Source organism: Microtus oregoni, unplaced genomic scaffold (assembly GCF_018167655.1).
Source record: "Microtus oregoni isolate MIOR12 unplaced genomic scaffold, Mior012 000092F_ref0000046, whole genome shotgun sequence".
NCBI classification, from domain to species: Eukaryota; Metazoa; Chordata; class Mammalia; order Rodentia; family Cricetidae; genus Microtus; species Microtus oregoni.
Genome location: NW_024544604.1, coordinates 2,307,673 through 2,329,306, shown reverse-complemented (window position 1 = coordinate 2,329,306; position 21,634 = coordinate 2,307,673). Strand labels below are relative to the sequence as shown.

The 21,634-nt window shown below is 40.2% G+C and overlaps 1 protein-coding gene across 1 annotated transcript; it reads left to right on the top strand.

The window, feature by feature from the left end:
- Positions 1-660: 660 nt before the first annotated feature.
- On the top strand, positions 661-6,987 carry LOC121442676 (dynein light chain Tctex-type 3). The gene is made up of 5 exons (XM_041644287.1): positions 661-703; positions 3,032-3,073; positions 5,627-5,750; positions 6,347-6,424; positions 6,748-6,987. The coding sequence occupies exons 1-5, from the start codon at positions 674-676 to the stop codon at positions 6,822-6,824; spliced, it is 351 nt and encodes a 116-aa protein (XP_041500221.1). The 5' UTR covers positions 661-673; the 3' UTR covers positions 6,825-6,987.
- Positions 6,988-21,634: the final 14,647 nt, after the last annotated feature.

Below are 21,634 nucleotides of genomic sequence, written 5' to 3'. Positions count from 1 at the left end.
TTTAGGGTATTTTCTCCTTTCTCAAAAGTTTTATACTTCTTTATAAAAGAAAAGCCTTGACAGAAGAGGAGCATTAACTTCGGGAGTCGTGTGTAGAGAATCTTATTTGATCCTTATAACCAGTCACAAAATAGGGGTGATTATGTTTATCATATGAGAAAACTGAATGGGGGGGGGACTATATTTTTCAAAGTCAGTAATTAGTACTCAGAGAAATCAAAGTTGCTCACTCACTTCCTACACTCATTTGCTGGAAAACTATAGATGAGCGAGTTCCATTCCTATGAGGACAACTGAGATCCCTGAGCCGTTTGTGCTGAGTTTTGACAAGCTGACACAAGATCATCCTAACTAATCACCACAGACGCTGTCCGAGTTCTTAACGTACATCTTTTACTTAAAGAAGACAGGTCTGGTCAGAAGTGCACTCTAGGCCTAGGAGGTATCCTTAGCTCACCTAAGCAGCTCAACTCAACCAGAGTTCCTCCTCCCTGTCCTTTAATCCCCGCCCCCATTGGGTCCCGGGAAGGTTGCTCCAGTGCGACACAGAGTCGGGGCCACGTAAACAAAAGCCCTGGGCTATAAATGGAGGCGGGGCCTCCCCGGAGGCCGGTGTGCGCCTGCGAGTTTCTACAGGAGCCTTGCTCCGCCTCTGGGGACTGCCAAATCCACCATGGAGGTGTACCACCGGCCCTGCGACGAGGTACCGCCCCTCTGGCGCCGAGAAGCGCCCCTCGCCCTGGCTGTGGGGGAGGCTGTCCGGTGGTCTCTTAGAGCTTGGAGAGTTAGGTTGCGGAGTCCATTGAGCCCGAGTCTCCTCCGCTGAACCCGGATCCTTCTTGCCCCCTCGGCGTCTCCCCGCTCCTGATTGCCGGAGGGTGGTCTGATTATTCCAATGGCTTGGGTGACTGAAAGCTCTTGCGGGCAATCGGCAGGGTCTGGGAGGACCCAGTGGGTGTAGGGGGAGACCTAACTTGGGGTGCATGGGCGGGCGTTGGCGAGCCCCGCCCGTCTGTGATCTGGGCTTGGGAAACCGGTTTTCTCTGTTTTCTCCACCCTTTTGGGTCTCCTTGAGCTGCTGCTGCAAGGTGGCTGATCATGGGAACTCTCCCCAGGGACGGCTAGAGGAAGTGCTTTATGGATTAAGAGCCACTGATTCAGGTTTCCCTAAGCCTTACCCGAACTCCATGATGTAGGTTATTTTCCTGTTATTGTTGGGAACTCTGGCTTTTTATGGCGACCAAATGGCAGGCCCAAAATTAAACCGGCTAGGAATGACAGCTGTTCCGTTTAAACCCAGATCTCTGACTTTACAGTTCACCCCCATGTTTCCAGCACTTAGAAGATGCGGCCTGTTGAGTTGCCACACAGCCTGGATGAGTTTGCAAGGACAGAATAGACAGACATTTTCTGTCCACTGGTAGCTAGCCACTGGAGTGTGATACAAGAAAATGAAAGATGAGATGTTGGAGGGGCCATGTAATAGGATCTTTACAAGGACTTCTGATCCATTGGGAAAGTTTTAGGCAAAGTTGTCTGCAGAAGATTCTGTGTTGCAGAGTGCGTGCATACTTGTAGGTCAGTGGTGAAGCACACTAGTGTTAGAAATACGCACTTGCCCCCCCCCCATTACATGGTTGGCTCTTCCTTCGATTTACCTCCCAGCAAGGGTGCAAGGGAATCTTTTCCGCACTACATCCTAAGTACATGTAATTTAAAAAGAAATCGGAATGGAGGAATAGCTCGTTGGTAAACTAGCACATTAGAACCTGCCCTGAGTTCTATTTCTAGCACCAGAGAAATAGATGAAAAACCAACAGACATTATTTGTGTTACTGTAGCCAGGCAAACATCCATATTATTAGGTAATAATTGTAGTAAAATATGCATCATTTATTTCTTAGGCCAATTTTGGATGGGATTTTGAAGCAAAATGACAGTTTGTCATAGGGCTAAAATATGAGACCTTTTTTTTGGTTTTTCCAGACAAGGTTTCTCTGTCCTAGCTGTCCTGGAACTAGCTCTTGTAGACCAGGTTGGCCTCAACCTGAGTGCTGGGATTAAAGGTGTACAGTCAGGCGGTGGTGGTGCACGCCTTTAATCCCAGCACTTAGGAGACAGAGACAGGCGGATCTCTGTGAGTTCGAGGCCAGCCTGGTCTACAAGAGTTAGTTCCAGAGCAGACTCCAAAGCTACAGAGAAATCCTGTCAAAAAAAAAGGTGGATTTTCATTCCTATTTTAGGGGGATATGAGAAATTCTATAGAATAATTAATAGAGTTAGAATAAGAAAATCTGTGCTTAAAACATAACTTCAGAATTTGCTTATTTCAAGTTTTTAAAACACAAAAGTACTGCTTTCGCAATGCAGCCAAAACATTTCCATGGAAATCATCCTTATATTATCTAAAGCATCATGGCTTGTATTTCAGTCTTGTCATGTAACCTAGTTCTGCACTCAAGGACACTTAGATGTCATTGAAAATTGCTGTTAACCCAAGATTGCAACAAGTTGATTAAAAAAATGAGGCCAATTTAAACAATTAGAGTGATATTAATTTTGAATGACAGAGTATTGCGATAATCTTTAATTTAGGAAAGCAGTGGTTTGTCTCATCAGTTTAAAATAAAATTGGAAATGACAATTTAGCATCCTCTTTTTATGGGCCCCTTTACGTAGCTGAAATGATTTCCTGTATACTGATAGCACGCCATAGACGTCATTTTTAGCTAACGCCTGCTAATTTCTTGAGCTTTCTAATACAGTGCTTATCTGGAATGTTCATTTAGAGTTACTATCGTAAAAGCACTTTTCAAAATGGTATTTGCCTAAGCCCTGCCCGATCCTAATGGATCTGAATCTAGAGGGCGGGCATAGGATCAGCAGCCTCGGTAGACCTGGTGCCCCTAGCACTATGGTCTTCTGTCACTATCACTTTCTTAGACCAGCTGAGGGTATCCTGTATGTTACCATATTTATAAATAAAGGGAACCCTTGCTGAAAGCAATTTAATCCTGTGTTTTCTCTTTAGGGTGGCTTCAATGCTGAGGAAGCGCATAATGTCGTCAAAGAGGTGAGTTATAGTTGCTGTTATCTTCAAACTGTTGTGCCCAGATTACCACCCTCTGAGAGAGACCACCAGAGAGGCCCAGACTGCAATAAGCAAGGTTTAATCAGCATAATACAAACATGTTTGGAACTCATCTCCATCCCCCTTACAACAAGGTAGAGAGGAGTTGTATCTCCTCTGTGGGGTAAGCTTTTCAAGGCATAACTACAAAGAGAATCTTTGAAACTGCTTTGGCACGGATACTTTTGCTCCCTCCCATTCTGTTAAGTCAGCTTTCTCCTTGTTCTTAGAGCAAGGCCACTGTTCTTGAGTTAGGCCATCTTTGTCAGCCTGTACCAGGTGGCTGGCTGAGCTAAGTGACCTTGTGCTCAGAATCTCCCTGGTGGGAGAGGGGAAGGCCACTATCTTCCTGGGAAAACATTCTGCTAGGAAATTTCTTCTCGCCCGTTTGAGAATAAGGGGTGAGGGTTCCACAAAGCTTGTGTGGATAGAAATATTTTAAATCCAGTTTTTGATTTTTCAAGCCAAAGCTAGAAATGTTAATGCTAAAACAGCAAGATCTGAACTAAGTGTTCGCTCTCTTCAGGGGTGCACGTATGTGCAGTCTCTTGTGTTCAATGAGGCCTGTTTGAACTTCTAATGAAAGACACACTGAAACACTGCTTCAAGTCTACAAAAAGTAAAGCAGCTCTTCTTCAGAATCAGTTTTAGCTTGGAATTTCTACTAATTCTAGTGTTAGCAATTTAGACTACTGCGAGGGGGGTGAGGCTATCAGCATAGACTACCCTGGTGGCGAGGTACTTTAAGAGCACTTTAACAGTCCACAGCCATGTTAATTCTGCCAAATGCTAAGTAAAAAACCCTGAGTTGGCCCACAAGGCTTGCTTCAATTGTGGGTGTGACTCGTGGGGCCTATGACCTAGCAAGCCCTGACGGAGTTCTGTCTGGGCTGAATCACCTCCACCTGGGCACTGTGTGTGTGTGCACCACCAGCTCCCTGGAGACAGTTTTTGACTTGCCTGAGTGCTCTAAGGGTATCATCTTCTCCAGCGCTCAGCTGCTCTAAACCCTGGATAAGTAGAATCAGCTCAGTGTCTCATAGGGCTAGGCAGCACCAAAAACATCGCTGTATTTTATTAGTTGAAGAATTGTGTATTAGAATATTTGATTATTTAAAATAATTAGACTATGTTTTATATATATATATGACTATTTCATTAAAATAAAATGCTTTCAATACTCTCACAATGTCAGAGCACAAGGAAGAGCAGTTTGAAGGCAGAGGTAGCAATAATCTTATTTTTCGAAGTAAAATGTCAAGAAAGACTGTTTTTGGCTAGTAGACATGAAATAAAAGATGCTGAGTCTTTGTAAGAGCCACTTTAATATATTTTCCTTACCCAAGTTTTGAACCATATGGAAAGACAAAAGTGTTCACTTGAAAGAATAAAACCCCACCTTTGCTGTAGATAAAACTAGGTTGGTGACTGGACATGTTTTACTAGCCCCAGTGCTTCTGATCTTGCAATACCGGCTTTGCAAACACAAAAGGGAAAGTTTGAGTCAGCAGGGAGAAATACAGAATAATGTGTCTCTCTGGTCTGGGTGGAGATGGAAGGAGAAATGAAAACCCAAGTCCGAGATGCTTAAATGTGGTATGTCATTTGATAAAGGTTCCAGAGCAGACAGGTATGGGTCTGGCCTTCCAGCCCTAAACTGCGGTACTAAAGCCATTGCTGTTTTCTGGGTTTTGATGTTTGTTTGTTTTTGGTGTTTTGGGTTTTTTTTTGAGACAGGGTTTCTCTGTGTAACAGCCCTGCCTGTCCTGCAACTCACTCTGTAGACCAGGCTGGTCTTGATCTCACCATTGCTCTTAGTCAGGTGTCAAAAGTGGAAACAAGTAAGCACTGTACGATATTATTTGACTTTCTTTTCCTAGACGATCTTTATTTACTTTCACTGGCGGGTGTTTTGGTTGTTTTGTAGCTAAGCAATTACACAGCACAAATGAGATTACAATTACTATCCATAGAACTATGTTTTTAAATTAGTCCTATCCTTGGTTTTCAGCACATGAACCCTAGTTTTAATCCTATGTTGCAAAGCCATTTTTAAACAGTTAATACTATGTTTTCTTAATCCTGAAGTCGTTTTGATCACTTGCTGTCTATGCTCTGTGTTTCCTGTGTTATAAATATTAGAGGTTTTTTTTTTATTAGAGTTTCTGCTACCACAGATTCGAGTCATTGGCAAATTTATCTTTTTTTTTTTTTTTTTTTCGAGAAAGGGTTTCTCCGTAGCTTTTGGTTCCTGTCCTGGAACTAGCTCTTGTAGACCAGGCTGGCCTCGAACTGGCAAATTTATCTTTATATGACCTTTAATACTTCATAGAATGAGATAAGACTTATGGGAATGCTTTGAAAACTCTTAAGCAGCCAGAGGCAGTGCACACCAAACATTTAGTGGATGCATGTTTTCTGCTGTGCCTTGACTTTCTCTTGCAGTATATGTAAATTTGAGTTCATTTGGTTTAATGGAGCTGTCCTCTCTCCTAGTGTGTTGATGCAGTGTTGGGAGGCGAGGACTACAATCATAACAACATCAACCAATGGACTGCAAGCATAGTGGAGCAATCCCTAGCACATTTGGTTAAAATGGGCAAAGCTTATAAGTACATTGGTAAGTGTTGATGTGGGGTCCTTCCTCACCAGTTGCCATGCCTTTATCCTTCTGGTTTTCTCTGAAGTCGGAGCATGGATCCTAACAACAGGCACTGTAGTTGAACACTGGTTTAGGAAGCACTTCTGACTTGTCCCTTTGAATGTAATACATGATGCAGCGTGAAACTGGAGGGCTTGCAGTCTAAAACAGTTTAAACTGCCTTCCCTTGGTAGCAGCAGTTCTCTTTGCCCACTGAGACCCTTCAGGGCTGTCATCCTCTCAGCCTTCCATGCCTCTGTAGAGGCCTGTGAAAATCCACACATCAAGTACAAAGTGAAATTGTCCCCGCATTTCTCTCTGGAATCTGGTAGTGGCACAGAGTGCAGTTGGATCCAGAAGTTGTCTGCAGTACAGTTGTTGGCGGTTATAGTAATGGTTCAGGAAATGGCTGAGTCTCCTGAAAATAAGTTCATCATGGTTAATTTCAAGAGACTATTTTAACCTACTAGCTGAATTATTTTGTTACTTATTTTTCAGCGTTTAGAGTTCTGATACAAATATTTCCACCTTGATTCTTTCCCCCTTTTGCTGTCACGCTATGACTTTCTTTGCAGTGACCTGTGCTGTGGCCCAGAGGAGTGCCTATGGATTTCATACAGCCAGCTCATGCTTTTGGGATACTACATCTGATGGTAAGAGACCATAAATTAATTTGCCCAGAATCAAAGTTCCAGCAAAGTCAGTCTGTACTTATTATGTAGCTCTACTTAAAGTCTGAAAAACACCATATCAATAGAATTGCTTCAAGTGCACTCACAAGTAGGGTTTCAAGTCAGTATGAAATGTGAAGATAGAACATATTAGAGGAAATATTACTAAAAGCTATGTGTGGTTGTGTGTTCGTCTGCTGTGTATAAATGTGTGTGTGTGTGTGTGTGTGTGTATTAATTACTTAGTGCCTGGTAGTTTTGATGTTTTACTGATGTGTAAATGTCCTCTTCTTCTATGTTTTCAGGAACCTGTACTGTAAGATGGGAGAACCGTACCATGAACTGTATTGTTAATATCTTTGCAATTGCAATTGTCCTGTAACCCAGTAAATATGGGTTCAAGCCATTACCTTAAGTTCGTGAGTGTATCCTTTCTAAAAAGAGTAATAATTACCTATTAATGTGCTAGATGACAAGTGTGCAATATGCTTCAAAGCTATCAACAAAAACTGAATATTATAAGGAAAAGTCTAATAAATAAGATCTTAGCAGAGATATCACAGTTTCATTTAAAGACACAAATGTTAGCCAAAAATTAATGCAGAAATATTGACTAACATAAGATTAGGATGTTCTATTTATACAAGCCTTTCACTAGCATCCTGCTCCCGCAGAGATGGGGTAATCTACTTAGATGCTGACAATATCTGTATACTAGAAAACTTAACAGGGATAAATAAATATGTGAACAAAAATGCTGCAATGATCAGTGCAGAGAAAATTACATGAATTGGCTAATACCTTTCTTATTTATTTTAATTTCTTCCCTTCATTGGATTATATATAATAGTTGATGGAAAGTAATTTTGACACCCCACCACCACCTGTATCTAACGTTATAGTAGCAGCTATGACTAACCTGTTTCATTTTCCTGAGAACCTGGCAAAGCCATCTTTCTAATATCAATTTCTTGCATTTACACTTGAGGTGGAATTAAATAATCACCAGGTTTCCTGCTTAAGCAAAATTAGTTAAGTATATGATCAACAGTATCTGACTCAGACACCTGCCTTACAATCCACTCATTCCATGAGAAACATTATCTACTGAATGCCTGTTGTGTGTGTTTCTCTGCCGGGCATGGCAACTCTCAACAGGGTGTTCAAGTGTTAAGTTTCTGTTGGTTTCAGTTGGAAAACTGGTATCTCTGAGGAAGGGTTGAAAAAGAAAGGAAAAGTCTCTGGACCTCCATGGAGAACTAGCCAAAAGGAAAGCACTAATTGATGGCAGAATTATACATAAAATTTTTAAGGGTTGCTTCTGATAAAATAAACACATAAAATATGCAACTCTTACTTAAAGGCCTTATTAGTAGTCTTAGTTATACAAGTCATAAATTTTATCGTTGCATTAGGTATAGCTATGTGTGCATAATTTAAAATACTTATGTGGAGTTAGGATTGAGTGGAGTAGAATATACATTAAAAGTGAACAATCATTAGTTGTGGGTTATCTAATTTCTCAGGGCTTATGAAATATAGCTAAATTTATTAAGAAAATCAATGCTAAAACCTAGGGTACACAACTGGCCACCAAATGTCTGCCATTTAATCTTGAAAATGAAATCAATTTTACATGTCACCACTGGCACCCAATCCATGTAAGGATTGAAATCCTGAGTCATTGAAATTTTAGGGTAAAGAAAAGCTTAGTATTAATGGCAACAATATTAAAACAGGATTCTTAGATGAGTACTACATGCCTGGTTGGCATTTTGCCAAGTAACTGTAATGACAAGAATGCAAAGATAGGGTTTCAAGCAGTGACCTGTGACTTTGGCACCTCAGAAATTCTTTGTTATTGCCTGTATGTTACTTTATGTGCTGGCTCTTGTACCTCTGGAGATTATACTAGTGACCAAACTGTGCAGTTAAGACTGATTTTTGACTCTTGTTGTTGAAGCCTCATTTTAAAATAAATCATACCTCGTGAGCTTGCTCTCTGCTGTTTCTAGTTCAAATATAATAAAGACTATCTTACTGTGCTGAACATTTGGCTCTGCTTCATAACTCATTGCCTTTACTTTAATAACTTCCAAGCAGGATGAATGGAGGAGGGAAACAAATGTGGGATCATAGAAATACATTGCAAAAAGTAAATACATTAATATACACATGGGTCTGAGCAGGAGGATCAACACTAGGAGGCCAGACTTGGCTACCTAGCAAAACTGCGGAAACGGGGGTTTGATCCTATGTAATGTGATGGCTTTGTGGGAGCCCAGCCAGTTTGGATGTTCACCTTCCTTGATATGGACGGAGGTGGGAGGTCCTAGGTCTTACCACAGGGCAGAAAACCCTGACTGCTCTTTGGACTGGAGAGGGAGGGGGAAAGGAGTGGGGGGTGGAGGAGAAGGGTGGGAGGAGGGGGCATGGGGGGGAGGAGGAGGAGGGAAATGGGAGGCTGGGAGGAGGTGGAAACTTGTTTTTTTTCTCCTTTTCTCAATAAAAAAATAAAAAAAATAAATAAAAAAAAATATTGCCACGCAAATCGAGTCTTGACCATTACAATACAACCGTAGCTTCTAGTTCATGCTTCTTATAATTATACATTTTAAAAATTATTTGTAATTTTTAACACAAAGTTTCTCTTTAAAGTTAGTGTAAAATATAGCATAACCATTTTTAATGATTCTTCTTAGAAAATAATTTTGTCTTCTTTGTCAAAATGAAAATAAGCTGTTGTGTCTTTAAAAATATTAGGGATTTTAAGTAAAATTAGGGTATTTGCATGTAATACTCTAGTACCCATGTAATTCAGTTAGTGTAAGCACTAACTGCAATGTTATGCAAAGCTTTAATTTTGTGTTTGCAAAGTCCTAATTGACTGCCTAAATAATGGCAACATCTCATTAAAGAGCACTTTTCTGTCCTTCTTCCCAAGCTGGGTGTTAATGATGAGTCATTGGGTGGGTTTCTCCGCCTGCATTCATCATTCATTTTATAGCGATCTTAGGGTTGCACTGTAAAAGTCCTGCTTTTATATTCTTGGTAACAGTTATTAAGAAAGGATCGGGAAATATATGACTATTTCGGGAGAAGTGATTAAGTCTCTTTTATGGCACATATCAAAGCAAAGTTTAAGATGAACTGAAATTACTTTCCTCATGTGCTGGAATCTGTCCAAGGTGAAATTGTTTTATGATTCAAAAGGTGGAACTGTGTTTATGGCTAAAAATCCTATGTCCATTGTTAAATTGTTCTGTTAACTTTCTACCTTATATGGTGAATGTTTTAGTTTAGCATAAGAAGTACTGTGTTTCATTATGGCATTTTCATAATATGTGTCACACCCGTTCCTTTATGTCTGATTCCCCCATTGCCATCCCCCTTTCCCTGTTCCCTTGCTGGTTCCCTTCCTCTTCTGATAGGCCTTCCTCCTTCTTTCATGTTCCATGTATTTATGCAATACTTTTGAACATTCATCCAATATAAGATGTATTAGCCAGGTGGTGGTGGCATATACCTTTAATCCCAGCACTTGAGAGGCAGAGGCAGGTGGTTCTTTATGAGTGTGAGGTCAGCCTGGTCTACAGAGTAAATTCCAGAGCTACAGCCAAGGTTACACTGAGAAACCCTGTCTCAAAAAACACAAACACACAAACAAAAAGATGTATTTATTCTTATGAGGCTTTGTGCTCATTTTGGAATGCATTCTACCACTGTTCTTGGCCTGGTTTCACTTTTTTTTTAAAAAAAAAGGTTTACTTATTGATTTATGTACATGGTTGTTTTGTCTACAAACAGGTCTGTGTACTTCTTGCATGGTTGATGATGCCTGTGGAGGCCCAAAGGGGGGATCAGATCTCTTGAAACCGGAGTTAGAGACAGTTGAGAGCCACCGCAGATGTGCATGCTATCAGATCTTGATCCTCTACAAGAGCAACCAGTGCTCTTAGAGGCAGAGCCGTCTCTCCAGTCCCTGTTTTCACGGTTTCTTTTGAGACAGGCTCTCCTTTTGTAAGCTCTAGTCATCTTTCTTGTTTCTGGGGGCTAATTGCACTTTGTGATGGATTCCAGCGTCCATCTTCAAAGCCAGTAGAGGAGCATCAGATCTCATCTCTGACCTCTGAGGCTTAGGGTTTTTTTTTCCTTTCTGCCTGATCTTGTCCTATTAAAAATCCTGTGAATCCGTCAGCTACACTCAATAATTTATTCCAACTACAAGATCTTTAACCACTCCTGCATAGTTCCTTTTACCATAAACAGACCCACAGGGTTCAAATGAAGGATGTGAGCATCTTCCAGGGAGTGTTTCTCCATTAACACTCTTCTCAGCGCATGATTCCTAGTGCCAGTGGACTCTCAACGTGAGCACCAGGAAATTCCAGACTAGGTAGAACAATGATAACTGGCCTGAACATGCTCTAGTTCACAGGAAGTTGTGCTTCAGCTCCATCATCAGGTACTGTTAAGGCATGAAGGCTCAGGTGTGCATACTCTCTCAGCCTTAAAAAAAATCACGTCATGATTATGATATGAAAAAAATCTCACTAAATTTTGAATTTAAAAACATTTAAATATTGGCTTTTGGCTTAAGCAAGCCCAATAGATAGTGTTCTTCTTATTCCCTATAGTTTCCACTCTCCTTTTTCTTCTATCCCTTCCTACCTCCCTTTTCTCCCCTCTTTTCTTTTCTTTCTGAGACAGGCTCTTGTTATGTGGTCCAGGCCATCCAACCGTCCTGCCTCTGACTGTCAAGTGTTGGCATTTCAGGTGTGCTTAATCATGTCCAGACCCCTCCATTAATTGCAAATCACTTAGGAGATGAGAATGATAGAATAATAGAAAAATATTATATTTCAGTTCTGTACTAGGACTTTCCTGAGCCAACTGGTCTTTTCTCATGTTAAATTCCAGTATGAGAATCCTCACTCAGATGAAGGTAGGAACATGATGTTTCTGGGAAACCATGTACAAAAAAGAAGTGGAGACAAAGCCCCTTCACCTCCCAAAGAAGGCAGGCATGAAGGAGTAGAGAAATTCAAGAATGCTACAGGAATTCTGTGCATAGAAAACAAGGAAAAAGCACCATAAATGGGGATTAAGCTGATCCCTTAACACTTGACTGGATTGGCTCAATTTTACAGTTTCTAGTAGCTCTAGCCTTCTACTACCCTCTCCAGCACCATCCTGGGACCTCCATTATTTGTATAATCTGTTCACACATGCCTCTTCTACCAATAGTCAATGGGCAAAGAGCAGGAAGTGAAATCAGCTATAGTGTGGGCTCAGTAACAAGTCAACAGTGGATGCATCTGTCAGAGTTGTCACCATGCTAATAGGGACCAGATATCTAACAGAATTAGTGGCCTATAAATCATTAGTAGGGTTTTTTTCATTAGTAGGTTTTTTTTTCTGGAGGCAGTTTCGTGACATCTGTCAATTTTTTGTGCTTCTATCATATGAATAGTTCTTTAGCTCAGCACCACAGAACTAATAGCATGGCTCAGAAAAGGAAAGGGCAAATAAGGTTCTTCTCTTTGATATTATTCCTAAAACGAGTTAAAAATAAAAATAAAGCCAGGATTGGTGTTCTACAGAGGACGTTGAAGCAGTAGGATAGCAACTTTGAGAACTTCCTAGCTACACGGTATGTTGTAAGTCAGTCTGAGCTATATAACAAGGCTTTCCAAAGCAGACAGAAAAAGAAAACCAGAGTGTTCACCAAGAGGAAAAGTGATAAATTATGGAGAACAAATGGGAAATTCATACTTTTTGCATAAAGCAAATTACCCAAGTTCAAGTAGTTAAACAACTATTAACTTTTAAATGAATTTAAATAGAATTCGTGATTATATTTTTATGTAAAACAGTATACTTTAGTGCCATAATGGTCTAACAAATTATGTGACTTCCATCTTGCCTCCTCTTTGTCTTCCACATCTGAATCTACTCCCAGAGGGTATAAAACTGGTATTTTGTTGTACATGATTCAGGCTACTGGTTTGCATTGATATGAGTAGATGAATATATTATTTTTACAGCTATATGAGATATATAACTGCACGCTGCTCCTTTTAAAGTTTGTTAAATGTAAGTCTAAAGAGATGGCTCAGTGATTAAGAGCACTAGCTGCTCTTCCAGAGGACTCTGTTTCAACTCCCAGCACCCACCTGGCAGGCAGCTCACAACTGTATGTAGCTCCAGTTCCAGATATCCAGCGCCCCCTTCTGGCCTAGATGGATACCAGCACATGCACGGTGCACATACACACATGTACACAAAACACCCACATATGTAAAATACAAACAAGTAAATCTTAAAATAGGATAAGATAAGAAATTTGAAATGTTACATTGGGCAGGGTGGGGGCTCATTGTGCCATTGCATGTTTGGAAGGAGGCCTGAGGACAACTTGTGAAAGTTGGTTATTTTCTTCCACCATGTGAGGCTCCTGAGATCAAACTTGGGTCATTAGGCTTGGCAGCAAGGGTCTTTACCTGCTGAGCCATCCCCCCCACCCAAGATTTCCTTTTTATGTCATACTTTACTTATGAATTTTCCCCTGTCAGTGTGTATAGTCTCCTTGTTGACTTAGCTTATAGTTTATTCACTTTGAACTCTTAGGTGGTATCCTATGTTCCGCTCTTACAAAATATCTGCCTGTGGAAATCTTGGCCAAATCCCCTGGTTTTCATGTAGAGAGTCTTCTCTAAAAGAAGAATTATTGGATGGTCATAAAGGTGTCTTTTTACATAGGAACTGTTTTATTTTGTAATTTTAAAACAATAACTTGTTTTGATAATTGAGAAAACACTTAAGACATGTAAAAGTAACAAGTTGCCCTTGTGATTGTTTTTAAAGATTTCTTTCGATTATTGCTTTAAATTATGTATGTGGATGTCCCTGGAACTGGAATTATAGGCAGTTGTGAGCTGCCCAATGCTGGGAACTTGTGTCCTCTGCAAGAACAGTAAATGCTGTTAACTGCTGAGCCTCTCTTCGGCCCCATGTGATGATTAAGTTTTGTCAAGCTGGTTGCATTGGCAAGTGTACCGGATTGATGGAATACACGTATGTATTTCCTGAGAGAAATCCACAAAGGGGTAAAGATATGCCCTGAGTGTGGGCAACAGTAGTCCAACTCTAAGGCCCTAAATAGAAAGAGAGAGAACCAGAGAACACTAGCACAGGTGTTCTCTGTCACTGCTCTCAGGCCACCATGATGTCAATGAATTACTCTATTCTGCCACACCCTTCTCACAGTGATGGGCTGAAACTTCTAGAACTATCAACCAAAACCAAACCTCTTCTTATAGTTCTTCACATCAGGTCATTTATCACAATAATAGGAAAAGTAATCCAACTTCAACTACATAGCACATATGTGTGCCAGCTCTGGAAGCTATCAATCTCGAGTGAAATTCTTTGCAGTTCAAACGAACTCTCCAAAAAGTACAAAAGTCACAAAAATGGGCCTGATTTTGTGGGGAGCATGCTTGGGATATCATATTTGTCTTTCTCTTAATATATAATTATATGATGTGTGTGTGTGTGTGTGTGTGTGTGTGTGTGTAAGACAGAGAGAGAGAGATCATGCTTGTCCCAAAACTTGCAACAGCATCACTAAGGATGCTATAGGATCTTTTCCTCATTTGTTGATTTGAATAAAATTTTATGAAACACTTGTAAACATGGTGAGCACTGTTCACTGGAATCTGCTTCATTTATTTCCTTAATGTTGCTTCTTTGGTGCCCGTGGTAGCTCTTGATGGACATAAGAAGGCCCACATTGCAGCTGTGACTCTACCTGCAATTGCTTGTGTGATGGGGAAATAAGCATTTCACCTTTCTAAGCTGCACTTAATTCACTTAGAAAATGAAGAGGGCAGGGTAGGTCTTTTAAAACTTTAATGTTAAAAAACAAAGAAAAAAATCCAAATACTTAATTCTTCATCTTGGAGGGTTCAGGGAAGAGTCAGAAGTGGGACTTCAGAATTTTCTTCTGTTAATGCTACTACTTTGGCTGGTGGTTCCTAAGTGTATAAGCCACTTATTGTTAAAAAAATAATATTATTCATATTATTTTAAAAAATACCCATGAGAAAGATTGCAGAAGGAAAGGTTTATTTTAGCTCATGGTTTCACAATTTTAGTGCATGGTCCTATGCTCTATTGATGGGCCTCAGGCAAGACTAGAACATCCTGAGAGCCCAAGTTCAGCAGCCTATGCTCTATTGATGGGCCTCAGGCAAGACTAGAACATCCTGAGAGCCCAAGTTCAGCAGAGCAGTCAGTCTCATAGCACGGTGGACAGGAAGCAGAGTACAGGAGAGGGACCAGATGGACTATTCCAAAGAGTGACCACTGTGAACTGATTCCTCCTAAACTTTTCACAGCCTCCACAAACAGTCCCACCAGTAGGGTATACAGTATTCGCCACATGAGGGGTTGTGGAGGGCATGCCATAGCCAAACCATAGCACTGGTAGTTTGCAGATCAACTTAAGGGGGACAACTAATGTGAAAATACCCAGACTCTGTACTGATGTGCTCAAACAGAACTGGACTTTGATCTGACTACTAGTCCTCATCTGACCTACCTCCAGGGAACTGCAACAGAGGCTGCACTCTGATTGCTTCTCTCTGTTACACCTTTGATTCTTTCCCTTTCCAATATTCTTTCACTTCCTTCGTAGAGTTGTAAAGGTTCTCTTCTGCTTCTCTCTTGGGAACAGAATTTACTCTTTTGTGTTCTGATTTTCTCCTTTGCCAGATTGTACAGATGTAGGCATCTTCCTTGGGAATCCCGAAGATGGTTCATCATATGTGGTAGGTCCTAGACTTGGAGAGCACTTTGAGGCTACTTATGCTCTGCCACAGCAGAGATTCTTTCTACAAACCCTTAGCAGAAGGCTAGGAGAGAAGATTGCCCAGACTAAAAGCTGGATTATTATACTTAAGCATACCCTCTGTTTAACTGGCTCCTTTGATGTTGAGCTTGGAAAAGTAAGGAAAAATTGTTAGAGTTATTTTGGAGATTTTTATCTCAAGAGTTCCAAGAACACACACACACACACACACACACACACACACACACACACACACTGCACATGTATGGGTGAAACTTGCTTTGAAATAAAGATTTGCTTACATACACATCTCCTCATGTAGTTTTGTATTGCTACCACCAGGGGACAGAAGAGTGCCATTGATTGTGCACTGAAGCATAAACTTGAAATTTAGTCTCTATGAGATTCAAAATGACAGCTTTCTCCTCTCTGCCCCCTTACCTACAATGGCTATTCATAGATCCCCAGTTTTTCCTATAAAATAGCGCTCTTTTGAAGTAGTTAGACTATGTCAAACTCTAAACTCATGCTGGAGCCCCTTGTCACAGGCCTCAATACATGTTCTAAAACAACAGCCTGCTTTGGTTTGTCACAGTTCTCTCAGAGAAACGACCAGAATCCTGATGCTTTCCTTAGAAGCCTCTCAGCTGTAATCTTGCTTCAGAGGCCTTTTCCAACACCCCTTCCACAGACCTTCCCTGGTCTCCTTCTACAAGCAACACTTGAATAGGTGTTCACTGTGTACTAGATACTGTAGCACAAATAATAAAAACCACAAATAATAAAAACCCAGAGACAGATATTGGGGTTCAAGCTGAAGATCAGAAAAGCAAAGCAGTCAGTCTTTAGGGATAATTCTATTACAAACTGACCACGAGTTTAACATTTGCTTCACAAACAGTGAATGCCTGCCATATGAGAATATTGTTTCCGTGATTCTCTTTACATCTAACATCAGCACAGGAGTCCAGTTAGCTGTAACAGAGCCTCTGCCATTTGGTGAAGCCACAGGCAAACAGCTTTTTCATGAATTCATACCTCAAACATTGGGTTCCAGATGTAGCACAAATAATAAAAACCCAGGGACAGATATTGGTGTTCAACCTGAAGATAAGAACAGCAAAACAGCCAGTCACTGGCTCTTACCTCTATCTTAGACTAAAATGATGATCCTGCCTCCACAAATCCTGAGAATGAGACGGAGACCTTTGTTCTCCCATCTTACATTCCTCTCTAGTTCTGGGATTAAAGGCTGCACCACTGCCTCCCAGCCTCTATGGCTATCTAGTGTAGCTGCTGGGATTAAAGGTGTGTGCCAGCACTGCCAGGACTGTATGACTGACTAGTGTGGATGTTTTGCACTGACCTTTAGGCAAGCGTTTTTATTAAAACATAAATAATATACCACTATAAGATACCATTCTAAACTCTGAGAAAACGAAGTCAAACAAAACTACTTACTTGTTAGCATTCTTGTGGAGTGGACAATAGAGCAATATAATAAGATGCTAACATGTGATGTAGAGAAATGACTGGGTGGAAGAAAGTTAAGTGATTGACGGAATAGGTGGTAGCAGGGCTACTATTTTAAATGAACTGGTCAAAGCAGACCTCTCTAATAAAAATTCTAGTCCAGCTGAAACCTGAAGGAGTGAGAGAAAACCACAGAAATATGTGAAAAAATTAGTTCAGGCAGAGGGATTGTAAATGTAAAGACATAGAAGTGAAATCAATCACTATGTATGGGGGACAGCAACATAGCCATCGCTGTAGGGGTTGAGAGAGCAAAGGAGGAGGTATTCATAATTCTATGCTTCCTGAATTTAAACAGTTGAGTCTTGTTACCATACCTTCCCTGACACAATGGACTGTATCCCTGATCAATGAACCTAAAAGGATAGAGAGGAAAAAGTTCTGAACACTGAAAATATGTTGTCTTACAAAGAAAATTGAGGTTGATGGTAGAATAGGAAGGTGATAGACTTTTAAAAGCTGGGAAAGGAAAGGATGAATATTTTCACACAGGTACCTCCTCCTGCTGAGAACTTGAATTTATCCCAATGAGTCCTGTGTTGGACCTTCTTATCTCAGAAACTATGCTGGACGAGAAGACCTAGCCCTAAAAGCAAACATACTAATCAGTGTCCTGATCTAGGTTATGTTGTGATGATAAACAGTCCTCAGTTATCAGGGGCTCAAAAAAAAAGCTTTTTTTCCTTTTCTTTGTAAGTTGTCAGGGGTCTGTTCTTTCATGGACATGACTTGCAGGAGGCTCATCTCTACCCAGCTTCTGCACAGCTGGAATGCTTCCTATTTCCTCCCCAACCAGGATCCACAGTGGTCCTTGACTTGGAAGCAACACACACTGCACTGTATTTAAAGATAATGTTTAAGCATTTTGTCAAATTGATTTACTAAATTAGAGGTGTGTTATTCTCATTTAGTTTTCAATCTATTTAACATCATGACCTAATTTTGCTTTTATATGCCATTACTAAGTAAAATTATAGCTTTAAATTAGCAGTATTTCCTAAGGTCAGTTTTGGAGATCAACTCCTAGCCACCTTTTCCCTCAAATGCCAACCTTTCAATTCATTTACATTTAACCTTCATCAGTTTTCTGTGATGCCATAAGGTAAGTTTGTGGGAAAACACACTGTATTTTAATCTTAATATGATCTATGTGTGTGAGAGCAGAAAAGGTGCTTCATATTTCAATGCTGCAACATCCTGGCCTGGAAAGCAGAGATAACAGCTGCTCTGAAAAATCCATTAGATGGAATATATAAAGTTCTTAGATAATAGTAGTAGCTGGAAGATGGGACTCTAGGTCCATAAGGGCTTCACAAGTCCCTTATACCCAGGCAATATGCAATGGTCATGAAATATGGACATAAAATAACTTCTGTTGCTTCAATTCATTGAGACTTAAAAATATTCTTATTCTTTGAGAATTTCATATACCTACCCTACTTCCCTATCTACCCAACTTTATCCTTTTTTTTTAATCCATCAAGTTCTATTTCTCCTACCCATAAACACTTCAATACAGGACCCTCTGCCAGTATGTGGTTAGTTAACTTCCTGTGGCACAAGTAGATCTTAACTAAAATAGAAACTGATACAAGAAGTAGAAATTGCTTTCCATTCTTGTCTCTATATACACAGGTACTACACACACACACACACACACACACAAATATATATATCTATCTATCATCTATCTATCTTTCTATCTATCTGTATCTATCTATCTATTCCATTTTTAAGGGTTAGGACAGGATTCAGAAACTAGGAAAGAGGGCTGAGTCATATATTAGGATTAAATGAGGCTAGAGAGAACCCTTTACTGACTTCTTACAAAGATTAATTAAGGTTGTGAAACTAGGATTGACAGACCCTGAAGCTAGATGTGTACTAATTGAATCCTTGGCTTTTGAAAATGCCAACTTAGAATGTAAGAAGATCCTTGGGTCTCTAAAGGTCAGATCAGCACCCATAGATGAATGGATCTTGCAAACAATGAATATTGAAACATTTGGCTATAGTAATGAAGCTTGGGTAGGAGAAACAATTTCCAATGGTATGAGGAGACACCAAAATGCCAAATGTTTTAATTTTGGAAGAATAGGACATCTAAGAAGGGACTGTAGACAAGGAATTCCTAGGAATAATGTTTTCTCTAGGAATGGCAAGAATAGGAAGATTCATTCTTCTGATATATGTAGGAGGTGTAGCAAAGGTTGACATTGAACTAATGAATGTAGGTCAACAAAAGACAGACAAGGCAATCCGATACCACCAGGAAACTCCTTGGGGGGCCTCTCACAGGCCCCGATGTCAAACAAGGCCCAGTCATTTCCAGTCGTTGTGGAGAACATGTCTCACCAGGAAAATTAAACAATCCAGTGCCTACTGTAAAAAACCATACTGTTCTGCATGATTGAATAGACCTGGAGGATAAGTCAAAAACTCCAGGAGGAAATAGGAAACATATATTTTGGCAGACTTCTACAAATGTTCAAAGACCAAAGCTAAGAGTGCGTATAAATAACATTGTAATTGAGACTACTAGACTCATGTATGGATGTGACTGTCATTACTCCAGAATCTTGGCATCCAGATTGGCCTCTTCAAGAGGCATATATTCAATTCCTAGGAATTGGAACCCTATCTCAAATAAAACAAAGCATGAGGTGGGTTGAATTCACAGGGCCAGAAGGACAGAAAGGAAGTCTAAGCTAGCTGGTTGGCCGGGAAGAACAAGTAGGCTCTCTCCCTACAACAATTGGCGCTCTAACATGGTCAACTAACTCCACATAAAACTTGAAAGGGTTTTAAAAGAAATTCCAAACAAAAAAAAAATATAGAGAGAGAGTTTAACAGATTTTTGCTGTTTGCTGGAGGCATGTCACAGCTCCTTTAGGAGAGATTTTCCTGACTCAGCAGCTGCAACATAAAGTGTAAGTTTTAAAATTCCAGCTTTCTGGGCTATGCTGCTAGTGCAACCTCTGTCTCTTACTGGAGAGAGAACATTTGGATGGGGTTTGTGAGTAAAGTGCTACTACGGCTTGCTTGATGGAAATGTGGATTCGCTGTGTGCCCAGAAGTAGGGCAATGCATGTGTCTCAGAGGCACAAGCAGCTCACAGGCACAAGCGGCTCAGAGGCAAAAGCGGCTCTGCCATGCTGAACTGTGTAGAGCGCCAAGCAGGCCTACCATATTTATCATAGTAAGAGCACAGCTTAAGCTAAAGCTAAAGACTGGGCAGGCAAACAGGTGGTACCATATTACTCCTACTAATGGCACAACTTAAATTTTTAAGAAGCGCTTAACATTTTAAGAAGTGCTCCTGACCGGGCGGTGGTGGCACACGCCTTTAATCCCAGCACTCGGGAGGCAGAGGCAGGTGGATCTCTGTGGGTTTGAGGCCAGCCTGGTCTACAAGAGCTAGTGCCAGGACAGGAACCAAAGCCACAGAGAAACCCTGTCTCAAAAAGCAAAAAAAAAAAAAAAGAAGTGCTCCTGGATAGTAAAAATATTTCAAATTCACAAGAGGACAGATTCTGACATAAAAGATCTCTAAATGAGTCACAGTGTTACTCCTTTAAAAAAGGGAGAGTCTTTAAAGAGACAAAGTACAGATAGTCAGAGATTAAAAAGAGTAAAAAAAATAAACCATGTAAAGATGGAAAATTCACAGAGAGTCTGGATTATGTATATTATTGTGTTTCTTTAAATTTTTGACTGTAAAGGAGCTAAGTGCAGAGAGACATTTAATTGTATGGGCTGCTAAGCTAAACCAGAATGTATATTATAAAGGTATCTTGATTTCAAAATTTGAGTCTAAGGCTATGATACTTTGGAAAAGAGGTTCTTTTGTTTCCACAAAAGATGAGAACCAATGAAATACTTCCAGAGTAATATGGTATGATAGACCTCCCTGAAAGGTCACCGTGAACACCCTCAAAAAAGTGCTTTACCCAACTGATCACTGAGATGAACCTAGCACACAGGATACACCATGAAAGATGTGATTAACAACGCCCCCAAACAGCAGGAAGCAATATGGACAAAACTACTCCCATATTCCCAAATATTATTTATCATTATTTGTTTACATTTAAAGGGGGATATGCTATAAAGATTTGCATTTGTATGGATCTTGTTTTATTGATACAAATTTAAGGTCAATTTTGTTATATGTATATTTCTGCTCTTGATTAAAATATTGTGATTGTGTAGTTCATTTAAAAATGTATAATTAAGAAATATAGGTTAATAGATAATCATCTGTAGTAGTCAAGATTGTAGTCATGTTAGTTAGGCTTTCTAGATGTATAGAGATATATTTCAGTTAGCTATTCTTCAAATCTTTCAGAGACCTTCAAATTATGGCATTTAAATATTTTAAAAATTTAGGACTTTTCATGACAATGAGACACATCTGCTTCTGGCAGCACCAATTACTTTGAGAGGAAGATGGGCATTGAAGAGACTCCTTAGCCATTTGGGCAAGAAACTATTCTTGCCTGAATTGCTAAACTGGACATGCAGTACCTGCAAAAAAATGACTACTAAACTTGACTAAAGGTGAGATGATCCTTCAGGGTTCCTGCTTCATAAAAGACTCTGCAAGACATTCTGCAGGATACAGAAGAAAGTGGCTGAACTTTGAAATCTGCTTCATGAAAAATTCTGCTGTATACTATGGGCCTGAAGGCCAAAGATGGATGCCCCAATGTGCAAAAAAACTTTGGGTGACGGTCCAGGCAGCAAGATGTCTCTGTCAATTCTAGATTTTGGGAGTTGCTTACAATGTACTTCCTGTTTACTTA

What these genes read in the sequence shown, in the direction of transcription:
- LOC121442676 (XM_041644287.1), top strand. Translation starts at nt 674, where the DNA reads ATGGAGGTGTACCACCGGCCCTGCGACGAG. An exon ending in CGCATAATGTCGTCAAAGAG is followed by an intron (nt 3,074 to 5,626) that starts GTGAGTTATAGT and finishes CCTCTCTCCTAG; the next exon opens with TGTGTTGATGCAGTGTTGGG. An exon ending in CAAAGCTTATAAGTACATTG is followed by an intron (nt 5,751 to 6,346) that starts GTAAGTGTTGAT and finishes CTTTCTTTGCAG; the next exon opens with TGACCTGTGCTGTGGCCCAG.